A 23,224-nucleotide genomic window follows, 5' to 3' on the forward strand; every position below is an offset into this window, starting at 1 on the left:
CCTAAGGCTGATGAGTGACTTCTGAACTCTCAGCAGATGGTCAGGGGACTTCTCAGAAACTGAACACAAGAGATGTTTCTTGGGTGACAACTTGGGAAGATGGACAGTGGGTTCCTGAACTCCACTTGGCTCTGCTGGGCTGGCAGCTCATTCCTGCCCACCACTCTGCCCTCCACCAAAAAACCAAAAACACATTGTAGTGGAATCAATTCCAATCCATGATGCTGCAGAGTAGAGCTGCTCCATAGGGTTTTCTTGGCTGTAATCTTTTCAGAAACAGATCACCAGGCCTTTCTTCCATGGCACCACTGATGGGTTCAAGCTACCTATCATTCCGGTGCAAACTGTTTGTGCCACCCAGGGCCCTTCTGCCCTCCACAGCATCCACCATCTCCCGTTCCCTCCCCAGGAACCGCTTCTGCCATAATCGCTTCTGACAGTTCTCTGTCCCTCCTCTTTGACCAAAGGCCCATTAAGGGCCAGAAGCATCCCAAGGACTCTAATAGAGGAAGGAGACACTGGAGGAGGGGTGTCCTCACACCCAAGCACCCAGGCCCACACCCTGCTGGGCCTGTTTGGGGAGGGGGAGCCCAGTCCCAACATCTCCAGGCTTCTTCTGTCTCAGAAGACTCGATTATCACTCACCGTCACCACGTTACTATTATTGGCCCCATTACAAGCAGTTACTGTGCTAAGTAAGCACTTTACAGGATTTATCTCCTGAATCCTTACAACACTTTGAGTAGTATTATCTCCACTTTCTATAAGGGAACTGAGACTCAGAGTGCCACCGTCGGTGAGTGGCAGAGCCTGGACATGTTCCCAGGTCTCTACGACTCCAGCAGAATCCAGCATCGCTGTCCTCAAACCAGGCTGCCTGTAATTACACCTGTAATTTCAACAGGGACAGCCGCCCAGGCCCCATCTCAGAGAGCGTGTAGGGGTGGGGCTCACACATCAGTCCTTTTTAAAGCTCCCCAGGTGTTCTAATGTGCAACGTCTTAACCTTATCATTTCTGGGATGGACCCCGTCCTTCCCATGGCACTCAATCCACCATGACAGTGAAAACCACTGGTTGCCATTGAGTCCATTCTGTCTCACAGAGACCCCATGTGTGTCAGAGTAGAACTGTGCTCCATGGGGTTTTCAGCGGCTGATTTTTTGGAAGTAGATCACCAGGCCTTTCTTTCTGAGGCACCTCTGGGTGGACTTGAACTGCCAGCCTTTTGGCTAGCAGCTGAGCATGTTAACTGTCTGCAGCACAGTGAGTGGATATGAATGAATGAATGAGTGATGACCTTGGCTTCTGCCTTGCTCACCTTTCACTCCCTGTGTAGGGTAGGAGTTCTGGCTCTGGAGTGAAACTGGTCTGGGTAAGTCCTGGCTTTCCACTGCACTGTGTTGCTTTGGACAAGTGGTTTAACTCCTCGAAGGCTCTTTGACATGGGGATAATGAAGCTAACCTCATAAGACTGCTGGGAAATAAGACTGTGTGTGGGAAATCTAGCACATCCCATTGCCTGTTGAGTCGATTCCAATTCTTAGTGACCCTACAGGACGGAGTAGAACTGCCCCATAGGTTTCCAAGGAGCGGCTGGTGGATTTGAACTTCCAACCTTTTGGTTAGCAGCCTGAGCTCTTAACCACTGAGCCACCACGGCTCTAGTCTAGTACGTACCATAAAACCAAACCCATTGCCGTCAAGTTGATTCTGACTCGTAAAAAAAAAAAAAAAAATTTTCAGTAGGTGCTAAATAAATCATTATTCCACTATGGAGTCCTGGTGGCCTCTCCACTTCTCAGCGCGTTGTTGACACAGCCTTGCTGACTCCCACCCTCATTGTGACTGTTGCAAGCCCTTTCCACTCTCCTCCCACCTTAACCCCCCACCCCACCATCCTTGGCAATGACCTAACCTCCCAATTCACTGAAACGACAAAGGCTGATGCTGGACTTGAACCACCAACTTTTCGGTTAGCAGCTGAGTGATTAACCGTCTGCACCACCCAGGGACTCATAGTAGTAACTTAACTCATGTTCCACGAGCGAAGGCATTAATAAGATAGTTTCATACAGACATGGTCCCATCAGAATGGTGGGGGTGGAATGGGCAAGGGCTGAAGGAAACCTTTTGGGGGGGGTGCCTTTAAGCTCACCCATGCCTCTGTCACCTGTCAGCAAAACTTTGTTGAGAGCTAACAGTGGGCCAGGCCCCTGCAGGCCCTGGAGAATGGTCAGGGGAACGAGAAGCTTCCTCCCAAATCAGGAACGCTCCTCCATGGCTGATACGGGGCAAAAAGGGATCTGATCAAGCCCAAGGCCAAGCTCGAACCACTGTGCTCAGAAATATAGCCACAGAAAAAGCCATTTGCCTTTACAAGAGTCCAGCTGTGAATCAGTGGCAACTGAGGGATATGGGAATTTGGGGTTGTTTGGGCTTTCCCCTTTCCTGAAGGCGGTGACAGCAAATCTGAAGATGTTCCTCCTGGGGCCCCACCTCTGTGTCTTGTGGCACCCATGCTCACCCTGCTCTGGCAGTGAGTTCTCTGTTCTGTAACTGGGTGTACACAACATTCTGAGGACAGGGGCAGGTCCCCCCTTGTCCCCTTGGCAGCCATTCCATTGCCTGGTACACACACAGAGGGCACACCATAGATCCTAAACACATGCATTGCAAGTGGCCCATCTCCTTCTGGAGCCTGTGAGAACTGTCTTCATCCTTGGAGTAGAGGCTCCCCACCTGGTGGCACAAGAGTTAAGCATTCAGCTGCTAACTGAAGGGTTGGCGGTTCAAACTCACCCAGTGGCTTCGAGGGAGAAAGACCTGGAAATCTCCTCCTGTAAAGATTACAGCCTTGAAAACCTTATGGGGCAGTTCTACTCTGTCGCTATGAGTTGGTATCAACTCAATGGAACCCAACGACAACAACAGGGGCTCCCCAGGGTAGGGACTGTTCGTCTGTCAGACTCTCTATCCTCACTCATCAGGACTACCGAACACCAGGGTGAGAAGTAGAGCCTTATGAGACAGCAGGCTGACCCTTGCCACGTGGAATGGCATTACACCGCCTGCCATGCTGGAGACACCGACTTCCAGACTCAGACACACTCACAGCTTGGGGATTTAATCTTTGCTTTCCTTCCCATAAATACAGGGCAGGGATGTGATGCCAGCCCTGAGCTGATCTCCGCAGGACCCTGGATCTCTGCTCCCCACAGTCCTGGCAACCTCTTCAGTTGACTCGGGAATTTGAGGCCAGTCACTCGGCACCATCTTTCCTTCTGGCCTTGGGGAGTTCCTGCTGTGCCGGGGAGATGAGCCAGGGCAGGGCGCGGGTCTGACCTCCCTGCAAGCCTCCTCAACCAATGATCCAAGTTCAAGAAGCTCATCTCTGCTGTTCAGACCATTGAGCTGGTGCCTTGAAGCCTCCGGAACAGCTGTGGGAGCCAAGAATCATTACTCCAGACAAAGAGTGGGGAGCAGATTCAATTATCTAGGTTATTACGGAGCTGGCCTTGACAGCTGGGAGCAGTGCCAGGTGCAGATATAGAGGAGGTGCAGGGATTGGGCCCAGCTGGTGGGCATCAACGTGCTGTGCTGGCCTCGGGGCCTCCCTGGGCTCCTCAGAGAATTCATATTCTGTCAGTTACCTCAGAGAAAGGGAGGGGAAGGGGCAGGGCTGGCTCCCACACCTGCCCCAAGTGAATAGAGAATCTGCTGCCTGCTCTCCCTCCCGTCCTTGGCAGTCGTGACACACCCCTGCATGCCCGGGCCCCAGGCCTCGCCAGCTCCCAGGAATCTGGGGCACTCAGGCTTGGTCACCTAGAGTCTCAGGGTCTCAGTTTCTTCCCTTTAATAAGGAACCAGTAATGGGCCGCCATACCCTCCTTTAGGCACAGCTGCCTGTAACTCCCCTCGTCTGCTCTCGCCAGGTGGAGAAGGTTCGGGGATGCGGAGGGGAGCTGAAGGCTGACAACCCCCAGGCCACCGCCACCAGCCATAGGCACAATCTACTCACCGCACTTAGGAAGGGGATGTTGAAGGCATTGCCCAGGAAGCCAAAGACGACAGGGAAAAAGCCCCTAGGGAGCAGAGGAGTGGAGGGAGGGATCAGTGGTGGTCCAGGAGGGAAGGAAAGAGGGTAGCCAAGTTTGAGGTCCACCAAAAGGTTCAGGCTTAAATGAATTCCTGATGTGTGCTACAACATGGACCAACCTTGAAAACATAGTGCTGAGCGAAATAAGTGAGTCACAAAAGGATGAATATTGTAGAATCCTGCTTACATGAACTATCTAGAATAGGCAAGTGTGTAGAGACCAAAGTTACCAGGGGGGTGCGGGAAGGGGACTCGGTGCTCAGGGCACACTGAGCTTCTGCTAAGGGTGATGGTATAATCTGACGAACATAACTGATGGCACCGAACTGTACACGTGGAGCTTGTTGAAATGTCACATATTTAGTTACATCATGTATATTTACCACAAAAAAATAAAAATAAATAAAATGTATATGTGCCTAATTAAAAAAAAAAAACAGGCTCAGACTTGACTCCCAAGAGAACATGGCCACCCGGGCATCCAAGTGAAGTGGTTAAGAATGTAGGCTCTGGGGTCGGACTCCTGGGGTTCATATCTAGGCTCTACCACCTACTGAGGCTGTACAAACTTGGACACATTCCTTAACTTCTCTGATCTCCATTTCAACAGCAGAGTGGGGTTAATAATAATATAGGGCCTTAACACAAAGACCTGTAATTCTTCCAGGGGCTTGGAGGCTCCAGGGTTGGCGGAGCGGAAAGGGAGCCTGTATATAGGAGGAGGGTCAGGGCATTACATTACAAATTTGAATTCTGGCTGAGCTGCTTTCTTTCCTTGAGCCTCAGTTTCCTGAGGTTCAACTGCACCTCTGAGGTCCCTTAAAAAAAAAAACCCATTGCTGTCGAGTCAATTCCGACTCACAGCGACCCTATGGGACAGAGCAGAACTGCCCCATAGAGTTTCCAAGGAGCACCTGGTGGATTTGAACTGCTGACCTTTTGGTTAGCAGCCATAGCACTTAGCCACTACGCCACCAGGGTTTCCTGTGGTCCCTTAGAGTTGCAATATTTGTCCCTACAATGCTGTTCCAAGGTGTCCTTGTCAAGGTTTATTTTTCGTGTCAACTACTGAATATGCAGGGACCGCACTCACACACCTGAGCCAAATGACACCTATCGTTAGGATTTGTCTTCACTACTAAATTGCACATTCCTCGGGAACTCTCTCCTTGTTGAGTGCCAGAGCTCATACCTAGTCCTGCATTTGGCATACAGTAGGAACTTACTGGAGCCCTGGTGGTGCAACAGTTAATCGCTTAGCTGCGAACAAAAAGGCTAGCAATTTGAACTCACCCAGTGGCTCCTCGGGTGAAAAGACCTGGCGATCTGCTCCCCTAAAGATTAAAAAAAAAAAAGATTACAGCCTAGAAAACCCTACGAGCAATTCTACTCTGTCATGTGGGGTCGCTATGAGTCTGTCAGATGGGTTCGCTAGGAGTCCAGGGCATCTAACAACAACAACAATAACAGGCAGTTATTATGTACAGTATTTGTTTGAATAATGACATATTTGAATGTTGAATACATGAGTGATAGAACCTATGGCTGAGAACATTTATTTTCTTGAAGCCACACTACACTAGGATGTTCAGGCTAATCGGGCATTTTAAGGCTGCACTAAGCCAACTGAGGGCTTCTTAAGAACCCAAGGGTTCCACACCCCAGCTCCTTCCCATGATTCCGTAAGCCATGCTTCTCCCAGTCCCCGTTATCCCCACCCCCACCCCTGTTCTCTCCACATCACTCCATAGACATGGGAGTATTTCCCCCGATCCTCACCTTCATTGCTATCCTTCTCCTTGAGTGCCTCCAGTCCTGTAGACCCCACCCATTCCTTAAGGCCCATCTCAGGTCCCTCTTTCTCTAGGACACCTCCCTGGCTTCCCTCCTCCAAGCTCCCACAGCCCTGAACACACGTGGCCACACGTCATCTCTGAGTTCTGCTCTGCCGCTCACCAGGCCCAGGGCTGACACAGGACAGGCTGAAGGATGTGGAGCCAAGAAACAGAGACACCTGGATCAAGTTCAAGGTCCTGTGTACACTAGCTGTGAGAACTTGGGCAGGGGCAACCTCTCTGAGCTTTGGTTTCCTTTATTTGCAAAGTAGAGGAAAATCCTGTAATGGCAAGGATAAAATGAGATGATGATTGTGAGCGTGCCTGGTGCAGATTAGAGGCCTGGCAAATGTTCGTTCACTGCCCTTTCTCCCCAGCTGGATCGTTAGAGACTTAAGGGCAGGCTTTGTGTCTCCTCCTTGGTGAGGGACACAGTAAGTGCTCAATGTTTGCTGATGGATGGGTTGATCCCTCCAATTTATCCTGCAAACCTACTTTTGGAGGGGCCTTTCCAAAGCATCAGTGTGATGTATCTCCCGTTTTTCAATCCTTCCACCTCTCCCCATCTCTTGCAGGATAAAGTCCCAACTCATGGACACCCTGCTGGTTGGGCTAGCCAGACCTGTGGGTGGTCTCAGCTACTCAGAGGCCTTGGTGGCCTGTCTGGACTACCAGCGACACACACTCACTTGAAGAGGCTAAAGAATCCATAGGTTTCTAGGAGCATACCCAGGAGGGGCCAGTGCAGAAGCACAATGACCACACCCCCCAGGAAGAAGCTGGTCCCCTTGAGCTTGTGCCGCTGGAAGAAGAAGGAAAATGTCTTCCTCAGGCCGATGATGAGGGACAGGCCAGTCAGGAACAGCAGCTGTTGGGGAGGGAGAGGAGCGTGAGAGCAAACACACCAGCCCCCTTAGGAGTCAGGGGCTCAGACCTGGGTCAGGCATGGGGCAGGACTTGCTAACTCTTCAAGGAGGGATGATATCAGAGAGGGTGATCCAGGAACATGGCAAAATTCCAGAACCCTGAATAATTTGAGCTGGTTAGGAGCAGAACTGCCCAGAGGCAGGGGGTTGGACATGCAGATGGACTTTGAAGGTCTCTGGCCTCCCACCCAATTCCTTAGATCCCAAGCACTTCTTCATAAATGATTTCGTTTCTCATCCCACCTCCCAGGGAAGATGGGATAGGTAGTGAGACTCTCCATTTTACAGAAGTGAAGATGGAGGCCTCAATAGGTTAGACAGCCATACCCAAAGGCTTATGGAAACTTTAGTGGCTCCACTGCCTATAGGATTATACTCTAGGCCCTCCACTATACGGCTCTACTACTGTCTTAAGCTTGGCTCCTAACGCTCCGTTAAGAGTGCCTAGGCTCTGGACAAATTAACTCTCTGGCTTTCTTCCAGCATGCCCCATGCTTTCTCTCTCCTTCCCACACCTTTTCTCTTGCCGTTCCATCCACTTGAAGTGCTTTATCCACTCCACCTCCATTTTCCTTCCCAGATTCCTGTTCATCCTTCTCCAATTGAGTGTGCTGTCTTCTGTCTAAGCTCTTTGTTTTGTATTAAATGGGTTTATCTTATCCTGACCTCACTGCTGTCTCTCTCCGCCTTTTCAGTCAGGTATGTATGTGTTACGTCCCTATCACTAAACTGGGAATCAGATGGCAGGAACACTGTGTCATCCTGGTACCCCTCTCCCAGGGTGTCACCCAGAGGTTGGCACGAAAGTCTGGCTCTTTAGATTCTCCATGCCCAGTAGACCCTGCTGTCTCTCCCCAGCAACCCTCAACTGCCCAGCCGTGATGGTCCCTGACCCCTGGATGGGCACACCTGAATGAACTTTGAGCTGACTCTCCTGGCAACAGATCTCAGGAAGGCCATGGGAGGGAGGAGTTGCCCAGGGGTGGGGCACTCACGTTTCCAAAGGCCAGGAGCACGGAATCAAAGTACAGGAGTATTCCAAAGAGGATGAAGAAGATGCCAAAGCCGGTGGTGCCCACACCAGTCTCTGCAATGGGCAAGGAGATTGTGGTGGGCTGACTTTGCGGAGTAGATTGGAATGCCTGGAGCTTTCCCCCATTGCCACTGGACACCTGCCCTCTAGGCTAGGGCTCCATTTTTGTCCAGGAATCTCAGCTACCGCGCTCTTAGAGGATGATGGGTGAGAAGGAAAAGAAAGATGGGAACTAACTTATATGGAAAACCCATTACCATCGAGTGGATTCCGACTCATGGTGACCTTACAGGACAGAGTATAACTGCCCCATAGTGTTCCCAAGGCTGTAAATCTTCACAGAAGCAGACTGCCACATCTTTCTACCACAGAGCAGTTAGTGGGTTTGAATCATGGACCTTTTGGTTAGCAGCCAAGTGTTTAACCACTACGAGTGTTAACCAGGGCTCCATAACCTATGTGTAGCACCTAGAAACTGTGCCGGTCACCTTATGTAGACAATGGCATTCTGTCCTCACAATAGCCCTATGAGGTAGCTAGTGTTACCCTCACCACTTTATAGGCTTTAAATGTTTCATTATCCAACTCATTATCAGTTTACATTTCATCCTTGAGTCCCTTCATTCCATAAGATTTTCATCACCCGAAAAAGAAACACTGTACGCATTAGTAGTAACTCCTCATTCCTCTTTCTCCACGCCCCCAGCCCCCTAGCCCTTAGGCAATCATTAACCTATTCTCTGACCCTAAGAATTGGCTTATTCTGGACATTTCATATCAATGGAATCATATCATATGTGGCCTTTTGTGTTTGGCTTCTTAGCACGTGATTTTCAAGATTCATTCATGTTGTAGCTTGTATCAGTACTATATTTCTTTTTATGGCTGAATAATATTCCCTTAAATGGCTATAACACATATTTATTCATTCATTGATGGACATTTAAATTGTTTCCACTTTTTGGCTATTATGAATAATACTACTATGGACATTTGTGTACAAGTTTTTGTGTGGGCGTATGTTTTCAGTTCTCCTGGGCATATACCTAGGAGTGGAATTGCTAGGCCATATGGTAACTCTATATTTAACATTTTAAGGAATTGTCAAACTATTTTCCAAAGTGGCTGCATCAATCCTAGCCATCCTAGTGGGTATATTGGCAAAGAATATTGAATATACCATGGACTGCCAGAAGAACGAAAAAATCTGTCTTGGAAGAAACAGGCAGAATGCTCCTTAGAAGCAAGGATGGCAAGGCTTCATCTCACATAATTTGGACATGATATCAGGAGGGACCAGTCCCTGGAGAAGAACATCATGCTTGGTAAGGTGGAGGGTCAGTGAAAAAGAGGAAAGACCCTCAGCGAGATGGACTGACACAGTGGCTCCAACAATGGGCTCAGGCATAACAATGATTGTGAGAATGGCACAGGACCAGGCAGTGTTTAGTTCTGTTGAACATTGGGTCACAATGAGTCAGAACCAACTCGATAGCACCTTACAACAACAGTGGGTATGAACTGGTATCTCGTTGTGGTTTGGCTTTGCATTGCCTTGATATCTGGTGATGCTTAGTATCTTTTCATGTGCTTAATGGTCATTTACATTTCTTTGTTACAGAAATGTCTATTCAAATCCTTTGCCCATTTTTTAATTCGGTGATTTGTCTTCTTATTGTTGAGTTCTAAGAGTTCTTTATTTTTTCTGAATATAAGTCCCTTATGAGTTGCAAATATTTTCTCCCATTCCATGGGTTGTCTTTTTACTTTCTTAATGGTGTCCTTTAAGGCAGAAAAGTTTTTAGTTTTGATGAAATCCAGCTTATCTATTTTTTCTTTTATCACTTGTACTTTTCATGTTATATCTAAGAAACACTTGCCTAATCCGAGATCGTGAAGATTTACTTCTCTGTTTTCTTTTAAGACTTTTATAGTTTAGCTCTTATATTTAAGTCTGTGATCCCTTTTGAGTTAATTTTTATATATGGTGTGAGATAGGGATCCAACTTCATCTTTCGCATGTGGATATCTAGTTGTCCCAGCAGCATTTGTTGAAAAGACTATTCTTTCGCCCAGTGAATTGTCTTGGCATTCTTGTAGAAAATCAATTGACCATAAATGTGTCTATTTCTAGACTTTCGATTCTATTCCATTGATCTATATGTCTTTCCTTACCACTTATATTCTTGAGTCCATTTTCTTTTCCTTCTCCATGACTCCATTCCATCAACCATAACACCTCTAACTGCTCTGTTTCCTAAATTATTTCCATCAACATTCAAACTGGTTCACGTGCTATCCAAAAAAACAAAAACATAAAAAACACTGCTCCCACCATCTCTCACACTATTTTTCCGCTTCTATCCCCAGTTATGCTTCTGGACAGAGTTGTTCACATTCATTGCCTTCACTTTTTCTGCTCCCATAACTTTTTTTTTCAATTTGTTGCATAGTTACACGAAACGAAGTAAGTTACTAACCAATATGTATAGTTTGATCCTATCACATTTTTAAATGTATCTGTATTTGTATATTTGTAAATGTATAAATAAATAAAAGTTCAGAAAAGCCTACACCAAAAGGACAATTGTATTGCCACTAGATATTGCAGCGCAATTGTGACTCGTGGTTCAGGTGAGGCTGGAAGGAAGGTAAAGCTATAGAGGGACTTTTGATCCCTAGTTTGATTGTTTGAGTTTATAACCAACATGCATTGTTGTCGTTTGTTGTCAGTTGCCATTGAGTTGGCTCTGATTCATGGTCATTCCACGTGTAATGGAATGAAATGTTGCCCAGTCCTGAGTCGTCCTCATGATGGCCAGCACGCTTGAGTCCATCGTTCCCTTTCAACCTAGGGGGCTCATCTTCCAGCACTGTGCTGGACAATAATATTCTATTGCACTCCATAGGCTTCTGTTGACTGATTTTTAGAAGTAGATTGCCAGGCCTTTCTTCCTAGCCTATCTTTAGTCTGCAAGTTCTGCTGAAACCTGCCCACCATGGGTGACCGTGTTCGTATTTGAAATACTAGTGGCATAGCTTCTAGCATCATAGCAACACACAAGCCACCACAATAAACAAACAGACAGATGGCTGGTGGAACCAACATGCGTACATTTTACAATAAAAAGAAAATAAGACAGTCTAGCCTTTTTTTTTTTAGCCTTATTCAATAAATAAAACAAGTTACAAAACTGTATATACAATATAAACTTGAGGTTGTACAGCCACATCAGTAATTTAAAAAGTATGGCTAGAGGCGAGTGATCCTTTTAAAAGAAAAGTCAGATCATGTCAACAGCCTCAGAAGCTTCCAAGGGCTTCCCCAAAGGCTCCCACTTTACTCAGAGTAAAAGCCACAGTCTTTTTTTTTTTAATTGTGCTTTAGGTGAAAGTTTACAGCTCAAGTTAATTTCTCATACAAAAATTTATACGCATATTGTTATGTGACACTATTTGCCATCCCTAGAATGTGACAGAACACTCCCCCTTTCCACCCCAGGTTTCTTGTGTCCATTCAGTCAGTTCCTGTCCCTTCCTGCCTTCTTATCCTGCCTCCGAACAGGAGCTGCCCATTTGGCCTCATGTATCTGATTGAACTATGAAGCACACTCCACGTCAGTATTATTTTTTGTTTTCTAGTCCAGTCTAATAAAAGCCACAGTCTTTAAAATGGCCTCTAGGCTTTCTGTCTGATCTGACTCTCCTCCACCCTCTAGCTCCCCTCCATAACCTCGTAAGCCCCGCTCACCCCCTTGGTCATTCCCTTCTAACCACACTGGCCTCCTGGCAGTTCCTCCCACAGGCTTGGTGAGATCCAGCCTTACGGCCCGGCTCTAGCTGTTCACTGTCTGAAATGCTCTCCCCTCAGGTGCTCACACGGCCTCAAGTCTTTGCTCAGTTTTCACCTTCCCAACGAGGCCTGCCCTGACCATCCTATCGTAGCAGCAACCCCTGGCCCAACACGCTGTACTCACCTTATGCCCTTACGCAGCTCTACTTTTCCACACTTCTGTAGCACTTTATCACCTATGGCATACACACTTTATCGCTGACTTATAGTGTTTATTGTTTTATTGTCTGTTTTTCCCCTTTAGAAAGTAAGCTCCTAGAAGACAGGGATCTTTGTTTGGCTCGCCTTGTATAGTGCCTGACACAAAACAGGAGTAAATAAATAAATGTTACATGACTAAATGAAAGAATGAAACTATCACCTTAAATTTAAAAACTTATCAAGTAATGAAGAACATGAGCTCCTGGACTGAAAAGGTATGCGTGCTCAGAAAAATAAATTAATGTGGAAGTTCAAAGCACCAGGGATAAAGGAAGATATTAAAAGTGCCAAAAGGAAAAACATGTGGCAGGAAAAAGAGCTAGAAACAGAAGGGCAGCAGATTCCTCCAGAGCAACAATGAACGCTAGTATATGATGGCGTAATACCTTAAGTCTGAGGAGACAGGATGTCAAACCGAGGAATCTCTATCTGGCCAAACGATCAGCTAAAAATAGGTTGAATAAAAAATATATTGAGACATGGAAGATCCTCCAAATTTTCTATCCTTGCAACCTATGGGGTGATGTGACACTCTAAAACAAGGGGCAAACCAAGGAGGAAGCGTAGGGTAAGGCAACCAAGGATCCAAGAGGAGAAGACAATTCCTAGAAGGATAGTGAAGGGAAGGATAAGTTGTGCAGACCTGGGGACTAGTCTGTCCAGGCTGGAACATGAGGATGGAGGGTCTAGGAGAATGTTTACGAGAAAGAAAAAATCAGTTAATTAAAAAAACTGATAAATTATCCATAGATTGGGAAGGCATATATATGTCCAGTCTAACTGATAGAAACCAAAAAAAAGAAGAAGAAGAAATAACAAGCTACTGAGAAATACTGAGGTAAGTAGAAGAAGCCACCAAGAATTGAAGGTGGCTGCCTTTATAAAGGAGATACTGAGGTGGTGAGGATGTGGCAGGCATATCTTTTTAAACTACAAGATGTATAACTTTACTAGAAATGGCTTAATTTTTAGAAATTGAGGTTGGTTGAATTAAAAAAACAAAACATATAGGTAATTGTTAAAGAGGAAAAACTTCCTTGGACTTGTTCAGTAACAGCTTAGAACTGACCCCACGTCTGCGAAATCGCCATTATTACCATGTTTTTACAGTGAGGAGAAGAACCATTCAAGCTGTTTAGAGGAAGAAATAGAGAGAGAGAGAGGCCCTAAACAATTATTGAGACTATATTTACTGGCTAAGCTGTATTTAGAAACCCTGGTGACATAGTGGTTAAGAGCTCAGCTGCTAACAAAAAGGTCGGCAGTTCGAGTCCGCTAGCCGCTCCTTGGAAACCCTATGGGGCAGTTCTACTCTGTCCTGTAGGGTTGCTTAAAACTGAAAGAAAATGAAACAACACAATTGTCTTCTGAGTAGTTCATTTTTCATTATCTGTTACTATGCAGATTTTAAGGGGACCAGAATCAGTTCCAGTATAGAAATAAGGCCGAAGAGCTTCTTTAAAAGAATCACTAAACATATAGAGATGAGATCTATCATTCAAATTATAAACTGAAACCTTGCCAACTCGTACTCCAGAAAAAAGCCAGTCTTACTGGATCTCAGTTTCGGCAGGAGCTGGATTTTGTTAGAATCCAATGCGACACCATTACTCTCGATGTATCTTCCAGTGGCCCAGAAGCCATTCAAGTGGCTGATTCCTCCTGTGTCTAGGAGGAGTCTGACACACTTCTGTGGTCCATTTGGGCTGGTTTCCTACTTTCACCTGCTTGAAGGAAGTCTCTGAAGAGTTCAGGACAGCTGGGCAGAGTAAGTACAATCTCCTTGGGTCATTACGAAGGCTTTGTTCTGTGCAGTGACTTTTCTATCCTCAGAGACAATAAGCTGAGGATCTAGAAGTGTATCTACTTGAATTGTTGCAATAATTTTGTATAGGCCAGGTTATTGTGGAGGAAAGCCTCAGCCATATTTCTTTAATCTGAATGATAAAGGTATTTTAAGTTTTTATGCCTGTCATAAAAATATCTCTTATTAATCTGTACTTTCCATAAAGTATCTGTCATTAATTCCAGTTTTGACTGTATCTTCTTCTGTTCTGTCTCCCTTAGTAGATATTTTCATGTAGAAACATGATGTGAACATTTTGTTGGGTTTTCATTTTTTGTTAAAATATACGTATCTTCATTCCAAAAGCACTAAGAACAGCCTTACCTGCTTTTCAGAAACAGCATAAATTTCTGAAATTCAGACTTTATTTCTTCTCTCCTCCTTGATGCTTCCTCACATAAGGATTATTATTTTTTTTGCATAGTTAGGTTCACAACTTGCTCCACACATTTCAACGGCTCATGCAGTTCCAGAACCTTCCTGACGGGGGCAGCATCGCTTATGGCCTAGGCTTAGTGCTCCCAGCGTTCAGTGGAGAAACTGCACCATGGACTCGAAACCTCACAGAAAAGGGTCAGAAACTGTGTTTCTCACAGGCAAGCTTCAGTCCTTGCCTCTGCCTCTTGCTTCCTCTGATCCGAGTGGCTTATCGATCTCAGTCAAGTTATCCAGCTGGGGGTTGCTTCCGAAGTCTTCTCCTGGCAACAACATGGCAGAGAAGGCGAGGAAGCCTGTCATATAAGTGCTCCCGGGACCGACAGAATGCCTGCAGTCGATGAACCCCATAATCCAGACAGATGGGGCAGCGCGCCCCCTCCTGGAGGTCGGCCAGAGCTATCACACGTCCCAGCAAGCAGAAAACAGGGGAGGGAGAGGAAGGTTAACTCCTCAATGAGGCCTGGCTCTCCAGGGCGCCACCTAGTGAGAAGCTGAGACCTTCTCACACCTCACTGACCGCGTTAGTTGTCCCTGGCTGTGACACGCTCATGGCAGCCCTGATGCCCTGTTTAGCCCCCTGCCCTGCAGCTCCAGAGGCCGCTGCCAAGAAGGGTCCACAGCCTGCAGCCTATGGCAGAGGAGTTGGCTGCCCCATCTCCACACTCCACGCGGTAACTGAAGCTAGGTTCAATTTCTTTCTTGCTCCAGAAAGCCGCCCACAGCTACCAGGAAAGGGGTATCTCCAGTAGCAGGTGGCTGGGTCCCTCATACAGGGAGTCTCAAAACCTCATTTCATTTTTTAAAATTTTTATTTTTTAACAATCACAAAAGTCCAGAAAAGTTGCAAGTACAGTACAGAGAATTTTTCTTCCTGAACAATTACAGAGTAATTGTTGCGTGCTTAAAATTTTTATTTTTTAACAATCACAAAAGTCCAGAAAAGTTGCAAGTACAGTACAGAGAATTTTTCTTCCTGAACAATTACAGAGTAATTGTTGCGTGCTGTCGAGTCGATTCCGACTCATAGCGACCCTGTAAGACAGAGTAGAACTGCCCCATAGGGTTTCCAAGGAGCGGCTGGTGGATTTGAACTGCCAACCTTTTAGTTAGCTGCCGAGCTCTTAACCACTTCACCACCAGGGCTCTAGAGAGTAATTGCTAACTGATACCTCATCACCCCTGTACTCTGGGTGATTTTCCTTTATTCTCCTATACAGCCAGGATGCAACTGTGAAAGGCCGGAAATCCACATAGGCACAGGACTGCCGTCTAGCCCTCAGGCTCCAGTCAGGCTTCACCAGTAGCCCCAAGAATCCCCATAATAGCAAAGAGACCCAGTGCAGAATCACATCGCATTTAGTCGTCATGTCTCTTTAGTCTCTTCCATCTGGAACAGCTCCTAGGTCTTTCCTTGACTTTCAAGATCTTGACAACTTGGGAAGATTTGGGCCACTTATTTTGTAGATGTCACAATTGGGGCCGTCTGATGTTTCCTCAGGTCCTTGAGTGATGCAGATGATTTGCACTTGGTTACTAATTTAAAGGTTGGTGGTTCAAACCCACCCAGCAGTGCCACAGAAGAAAGGCCTGGCAATCTGCTATTACGGCCAAGAAAATCCTATGGAGCAGTTCTACTCTGATACACATGGGGTTGCCACGAGTCGGAACTGACAGCAACTGTTTTGTTTTGTTTTTTGATGTCTCCTAAGGTCATACACGTTTGAGAGAAATACCACCCGTGCGATATTATATTCTTCTCATTATTGCATCCTATCAGGTGGTGCACAATTTTAATTTGACCATTATTGATAATGTTTACTTTAATCACTTCAGGTGTTGTCCGCCAGGCTCCTCCACTGTAAAGTTACTCCCTACCCCTCACCGTGAGCCCTCAGAGATGCCCTCCTCACGCAGCCTTTGCTCCGATACCTTGTACCAGGCCACCCATAGTGCGAACACCCTTCTCACCCTGCTGGGGCTCTGACACCTCACTCTGGGTCACCGCACCTCCCACATCACCTTTTTGTGCCACCTTTAGGGGAGCCCTGGCGGCATAGCGGTTAAGCATTCAGCTGGCTACCAAAAGGTCGGCATTTTGAATCTACCAGCCACTCCTTGGAAACTCTCTGGGGCAGTTCTACTCTGTCCTGTACGGTCGCTAAGGGTTGGAATCGACTAGATGGCAATGGATTTGATTTTTTAACGGCTTTAGGACTGAGTTGTTCAGGAAGGGAAGGAGGGAAACGGAAAGAGGGAACACCTTCATTCACTTTTAACAAATAAACAATACTGATTAATAGTAATGCTAGTTAGCACTTAGGAGTCCATACTATGTGTCAGGCACAGTCTGAGCACTTTAGGTATATTAATTCACTCATTTAATTTCCTAACCACCTGTTATGGGCTGAATTGTGTCCCCCCAAAAGATATGTTGAGCTCCTAACCCCCGGTATCTATGAAGGTGATTTTACTTGGGAACAGCATCTTTGCAGATGTGATTAGTTACAATGAGGTCATAGTGGCATAGCGGGGCCCTAATCCAATGTGACTGATGTCCTCATAAAAGGAGCAGAAGAGATAAAGATGAGAGACACGGAGAGAAGACAGCCATGTGGGGACCAGAGGCAGATCGGAGTCCTGCTGCCCTGGGCCAAAGGACGCCTGGGGCTACCAGAGCCTGGGGGAGACAAGAAAGGCTCTTTCCCTAGAGCCTTCAGAGAGAGAGCATGGCCCTGTCCACACCCTGAATTCAGACTTCTATTCTCCAGAGCTATGATAGAATAAATTTCTATTGTTTTAAGCCCTATAACCTGTTGTTTTTGAGCTGATTCTGACTCTCAGCAACCCTATCGGACAGAGAAGAACTGCCCCATAGGTTTCCAAGGCTGCCATCTTTATGGAAGCAGATTGCCACACCTTTCTCCCACAGAGAGGTTGGTGGGTTCAAACTGCCAACCTTTTGGTGAACAACCAACTGCTTAACCACTGTGCCACCAGGGCTCCTTTTTAAGCCATATATCAAACCCCAAACCAAACCCACTGCCCTTGAGTCGATTCCGACTCATAGTGGACCCTGTAGGACAGAGTAGAACTGCCTGATAGAGTTTCCAAAGAGCGCCTGGCGTATTTGAACTGCCGACCTCTTGGTTAGCAGCTGTAGCACTTAACCACTATGCCACCAGGGTTTCCTTACGCCATATAGTTTCTGGTAATTTGTTACAGCAGCTCTAGGAAGCTAATACACCACCTACGAGGTAGGCACTGCTCTTTGTCCCATTTCACAGACATAACTGAGACACCGAGAGGTGAAATCACTTGCCCAGGACATACAACCAGCAACTGGAAGAGCAAGGATTTCAACCCACTAGTCTGGCTCTAGAAAAAGTGGCTTTAACTAACCACTTCAGTTCACTCCAGCCTTTGCCTTCCACCTCTCCAAAGATATTGCTCCTGCTTTGGTCATCAAGGAGCCCTGGTGGCACAGTGGTCAAGAGCTAGAGCTGCTAACTAAAGGTCAGCAGTTCAAATCCACCAGCAGCTCCTTGGAAACCCTATGGGAGGTTCTACTCTGTTCTATAGGGTCGCTATGAGTCGGAATCAACGCAACTGCAATGGTTTTAGTTTTCTATCAATGACCTCCAGGTTAACAAGTCTAACGGACAGACTGCAGCCCACCTCTGTCAGCGCCGACCCCTCCTTCCTTGAAATACTCTTTCTCTTTTTTTTCCTGCTGCTCCGACCACTCTTTCTCAGTCTCCTTTGCCAGCTCCTACTTCTCCACCTCTTAGGATGTGAATTCCTCAAGGCTTGGGTCTGAGCTCACTTTGCATCTTATTGTCATACCTATTCCTATGCTTTTAAATATCACTGTGCTGACTATATCCACATTTATTCTTTCTAGCCCATGCCTCTCTGGGAACTTCCAAACTTGTACCCAACTGCTTACTTGCCTTATCTGCTTGCTGTTTTCTCAGGGATCTTCAACTCAAAGGGGCCAACCACTGAGCTAATGATCTTCCTTCCTTAAAGACACACCTCTCTCACTTTCCCCCAAATGAATACGTGTCACCAGCACTCACTTAGGCCCCAAGAGCTGTCACTGGCCCCCCTCCCTGCTCCTGCTTCTCTTCTCCCATTCAGTCCACAGCTGTGCTTTATTGATTCTTCTTCCAAAATGTACCCTGAAAGCTGTCCACTTGTCACCGCTCTCACCACTCAGTGCTAAGCTACCATTGTCTGTTTCCCAGACCTCCAACAGCCCCCAATTAGTCTCCTCTTCGTTCTTGCCACTGTGCCATTCCGCCTCCACACAGCAGTCAGGAACCTTGGAAAACACAATCTGATCATATTACCGTACTGCTTAGAATTTTCATTAGCTTCTCTCTCAAAGCAGAACAAAACACAGAGGCCTTCCCGTCCATACCGGGGCTTACAGGCCCTGTGCCATTGGGCCTAAGCCTGCTTGTCCACTTCACCTCTTGCCACTGCCCTCTTACCCCCCACCCTCCAACCACACTGCTCTGCCTGGTTTCCATCAGCCTTCCTGCCCCAGGACCTTTGTACGTGTGGTTTCCTCACCTGGCACACTCTTCTCCCACTTGTCTTCTGACTAATGCATACGCATCCTTCAGGTCTCAACTCAAATTCCTCACGGAAACCTGGGCTGCTGTCTGCTCCTTGACCTAAATCTGGTTCCCTCATTGCTCTCTCGTAGGACCTGCCACATTCTTCACAGAGTTTATCACATTTGGTAAGGTGTATTTACTTGCATGCTAATTGGTTTCATAAAATGTTGGTGCACCACTGGGCTCAGGTCCCTGACCTCTTCTCTATATAATTTTATTCCTTAGATCGGTGGTTCTCAAGGGGGAAGAAGGGGAGATTTTTCTCCCCAGGGAACCTTAGGCAATGTCTGGAGACATTTTTGATTGTCATACTGGGAAGAAGGGAGGCATGCTGCTGGCATCTAGTGGGTAGAGCCCTGGGATGCTGCTAAAATCCTACAATGCATAGGGCAACCCCCAATAAGGAAGAGTTCTCCTGCCCCAAAACGTCAGCAGAGCTGAGGCTGAGAAGCCCTGCCCAGGTGATCTCATGGACTTTCATGGTTTTAAATCCATCTCTGTGCTGGCAATTCTGAAATTTATCTCTCCAACCCAGGCCTTGAACTCCAGACTCATGTATCAAACTGCCTCCTTGACATCTCACCTGGATGTCTGTCTAATGCTACATCAAACTTCACAAGTCTAAAACCCAACTACCACTTTCCCCTACTCCACCCTTCTAATTGCTCGGGCTAAAAGTATCAGAGACATTCTGGACTCTTCTTTGTCTTCCACCCCTTATCCAACCCATTAGCAAATTCTTCCACCAATTTCCTCAACACGCTCCCAACGTTGACGACTTCCTACCACTCCATTGCTACCACCTCGGTCTGAGCCTCCACCATCTCTTGCCTCAGAACTGACCTCCCTATTGCTACTCTCACCCTTCCACATCTATGTATACAGAACCCAGCAGCCAGAGTGATCTTTTATAAAATATAAGCAGCTTGTATTATTCCTCCGCATAAAACTCCCCGATGATTTCCCATGTTATGTAGATAAAATCAAAGTACTTTCAATGGGCTACACAGTCTGACCCCTCAGTGATCTCTCTGACCTAAACCCCTACTACTCTTTCCCTTACTCACTTTTTTCCAGACACAGCAACCTTTTGTTGCTCTTCAAATGCATCAAGAATGCTAGTACCTTGGGGCCTTTGCACTGGTGGCAAAGCAGTTAAGAGCTTGGCTGCTAACCAAAAGGTCAGCAGTTTGAATCCACCGGCTGCTCCTTGGAAACCTCATGGGGCAGCTCTACTCTGTCCTATAGGGTTGCTATGAGTCGGAATCGACTGGAGCAGGTTTGGCTTTTGTTTTGGTCCCCCCTCCCTGGAACACTTTCACCTCCAGATAGCTGCGTGGCTTTGCTCCTCACTTCTGGAAGTCTCTGTATAAAAGGCACCTTCTCAGTGAAGTCTTCCCTGACAATTCTACATAAGATAGTAATTCGTCCTACCCCACACTCCCTAACCTCCTTACACAGCTTTATCTCTGTCCAGAGGACTTTTCGCCATTTGACATACTATATATTTACTTCTTTACTTGTTAATTATCTGTCTCCCTTCTCAAGAGTGTAAGCGGGGAATTTAAAAAAGTTGCTATGGAGTTGATTTTGACTCATTGCGACCCCATGCGTTGCAGGGTAGAACTGCGCTTCATGAGGTTTTCAAAGCTGTGACCTTTTGGAAACAGATTGCCAGGCCTTTCTTCTAGGGCGCCTCTAGGTAGCTTCAAACCATCAACCTTTCGATTAGTAATCTGCTTAAACATTGGCACCGCCCAGGGACTCCTAAAGCAGGGAATGTGTCTGTTGTATTTGCTGTTGTATAGTCTACACCCAACACAGTGCTTGGCATAGAGCAGAGTTGTTTGTTCAGTGAACGAATGAATGTTATCACCAGTTCATAGATAAGACACTGGGGCTCAGAGGCTTTGACTAACTCACCCAAATGAAATTTGTTGTTGTTATTAGGTGCTGTCAAGTCAATTTTCAACTCATAGTGACCCCATAGGGTTTTCTAGGCTATAATCTTTTCGGGAGCAGATCGCCAGGTCTTTTTCTGACAGAGAAACTGGGTGGGTTGGAACCCAACCTTTAAGTTAGCAACCGAGTGCTTAACCATTGCACCACTCAACCAAAAAAGCCAAACTCACTGTCACCAACTCTATTCTGATTCATAACGACACTACAGGACCACCCTACAGGACTAAGTAGCACTGCCCCATAGGGTTTCCAAGGCTATAAATCTTTACAAAAAAGTAGACTACCACATCTTCCTCCCGCGGGGGCGGCTGATGGGTTCGAACCACCAACATTTTGGTTAGCAGCTGAGAGCTTTAACTACTGTGCCACCCAAACCAAAACCAAACCTGTTGCCGTCCAGTTGATTCTGACTCACAGCAACCTTATAGGACAGAGTAGAACTGCTCCATAGGATTTCCAAGAAGTGGCTGGCTGGTGGATTCGAATGTCCGACCTTTTAGTTAGCAGCCCTTGCTCTTAACCACAGTGGCACCAGGGCTCCTTAAATGAAGTTTACACCCTCCTTTTTCTTGTTCCAGAGCCACAGCTCCTCCTGGGCTCTGGACCTGTGGACCCCCTCCCTGTCCTCTTCCCTGGAGGGAAGGGAGGGCTGTTGAGGGGTCTCCTGGGCTCTGGACCTGCGGACCCCCTCCCTGTCCTCTTCCCTGGGGAGAAGAGAGGGCTGTTGAGGGGTCTCCTGGGCTCTGGACCTGCGGACCCCCTCCCTGTCTTCTTCCCTGTGGGGAAGGGAGGGCTGTTGAGGGGTCTCCTGGGCTCTGGACCTGCAGACCCCCTCCCTGTCCTCTTCCCTGTGGGGAAGGGAGGGCTGTTGAGGGGTCTCCTGGGCTCTGGACCTGCGGACCCCCTCCCTGTCCTCTTCCCCGGGGAAAGGGAGGGCTGTTGAGGGGTGAGGGTATGGTGATTTGGGAGGGGCAGAGTTTAGTTTCTGATAAAAAGGGCTCCAGGGCCTCAGGAGACTTTCAGGATTTGCGGAGAAAGATGTCTGAATGGCAGAGGCCTGCTCCTGCTGAGCCCAATGCGGCAGCACTGGGGCTCCCAGTTCTAAGAACCCTGAATGGAAAAGAGATCATCTTGCCAGGTCCCCCAAGCACCAGCCTCTGGCTACCCGGCGGCCCTCGGCAACCCCCCACCCACTGGAAAGCAGAGGAGCCACACCAGCTCTGGGTCCTGCTGCCTCGGGGTTGCCAGCACAGCAGGTCCCAGCCATGGGCTCCAGAGGTCACGCTCGAGGGCATCCCCGCGATCCCGCAGGGAGGCCGGCATCTCCGCCCTACACTGGCCTGCATCCCCGAGTCCAGCCCAGTCCCCTCTGCGGCACTGGGGCACCGGTCCCTCGCACTCACTGCCATTCGGTGATGGAGATCATGCCGCAGTCTGCCTGCGGGGCCTTCCGGCTCGGAGCTGGCAAGTGGTGAGGACCGGAGTGGACCGAGCTTGTACGTGCGGGCGGCAAGCTGACCCTTGGTAAGTTGTGAAACTAGCTTCCAGTCAATGATTAACTCCCGTTCCATTCCTCTGCTCACGCAGCCGCACACGAACGTCTGCTTAAAGCCTCAGGCTCCCTTCAGCGGGCTTTTCCCAGGGGGCACTGCCCCCTCCCAGGCACCCGCCACCTGCCTTTTTACCCCTCCTCCATGCCCTGAGGCGGAATTCGGCTGCTCCAGTCTCTACAAAACTCGGACTGTAATAAGGAAGAATTGGGGTTTTTTCCATGCCCTGAGGCGGAATTCGGCTGCTCCAGTCTCTACAAAACTCGGACTGTAATAAGGAAGAATTGGGGTCCCGGGGGTACCTAGGTTCCTTACTTGGTTTGGCAGAGTGATGGAAGAGTTGGAATCTATGTCTGTCTTTGGAAATGCACTAAATCCATTTTGTAACTAATTTGTTTGCCTTGTACTAGTACCCATGCTAGACGCTAGGGGGCGATAAGCAACTGAGTAAAACCTGTTGCTGTCAGTCTAACGGGAGGGAGGTTAGACTCTGGGTAAATCAAGGGCGAAAGCATCAGAGGGGCATTAGAGACAACGGGCTTCGACCTCCTTTCCCCCAGCGGTGTCCAGTTTTGGACTGTGAGGTTGAGCTATGGAAGGCGAGGCCTGAATTTAGGCTTGGGGTAGGGCTGGAGAGTTTAGAAGGCCTGGTTCTAGTTCACTCACCAGCTGTGTAGACATAGGTGCATTTTTTTCTGCTCCGTGGGCCTGAAAAGAGAAAGGGTAGACAGTTTCTGGAGTCCCTGGGTGGAGCAAATGGTTAAGGTGCTCAGCTGCTAACCAAAAGGTTGGAGGTTCCAGTTTACCCAGATGTGCCTTGGTAGAAAGGCCTGGCAATCTACTGAAAAATCAGCCAC

The 23,224-nt window shown here is 47.5% G+C and overlaps 1 protein-coding gene across 1 annotated transcript; it reads right to left on the reverse strand.

Moving 5' to 3' along the window:
* Window positions 1–3,159: 3,159 nt before the first annotated feature.
* On the reverse strand, window positions 3,160–22,140 carry GOLT1A (golgi transport 1A). The gene is made up of 6 exons (XM_049858472.1): window positions 22,012–22,140; window positions 9,447–9,471; window positions 7,855–7,946; window positions 6,623–6,801; window positions 4,021–4,084; window positions 3,160–3,439 (listed from the first exon to the last, which is right to left on the reverse strand). Exons 1-6 carry the CDS (start codon window positions 22,138–22,140, stop codon window positions 3,401–3,403), a joined length of 528 nt encoding a protein of 175 aa, XP_049714429.1. The 3' UTR covers window positions 3,160–3,400.
* Between the last annotated feature and the right edge of the window lie 1,084 nt (window positions 22,141–23,224).

Source organism: Elephas maximus, chromosome 18 (assembly GCF_024166365.1).
Source record: "Elephas maximus indicus isolate mEleMax1 chromosome 18, mEleMax1 primary haplotype, whole genome shotgun sequence".
NCBI classification, from domain to species: domain Eukaryota; kingdom Metazoa; phylum Chordata; class Mammalia; order Proboscidea; family Elephantidae; genus Elephas; species Elephas maximus.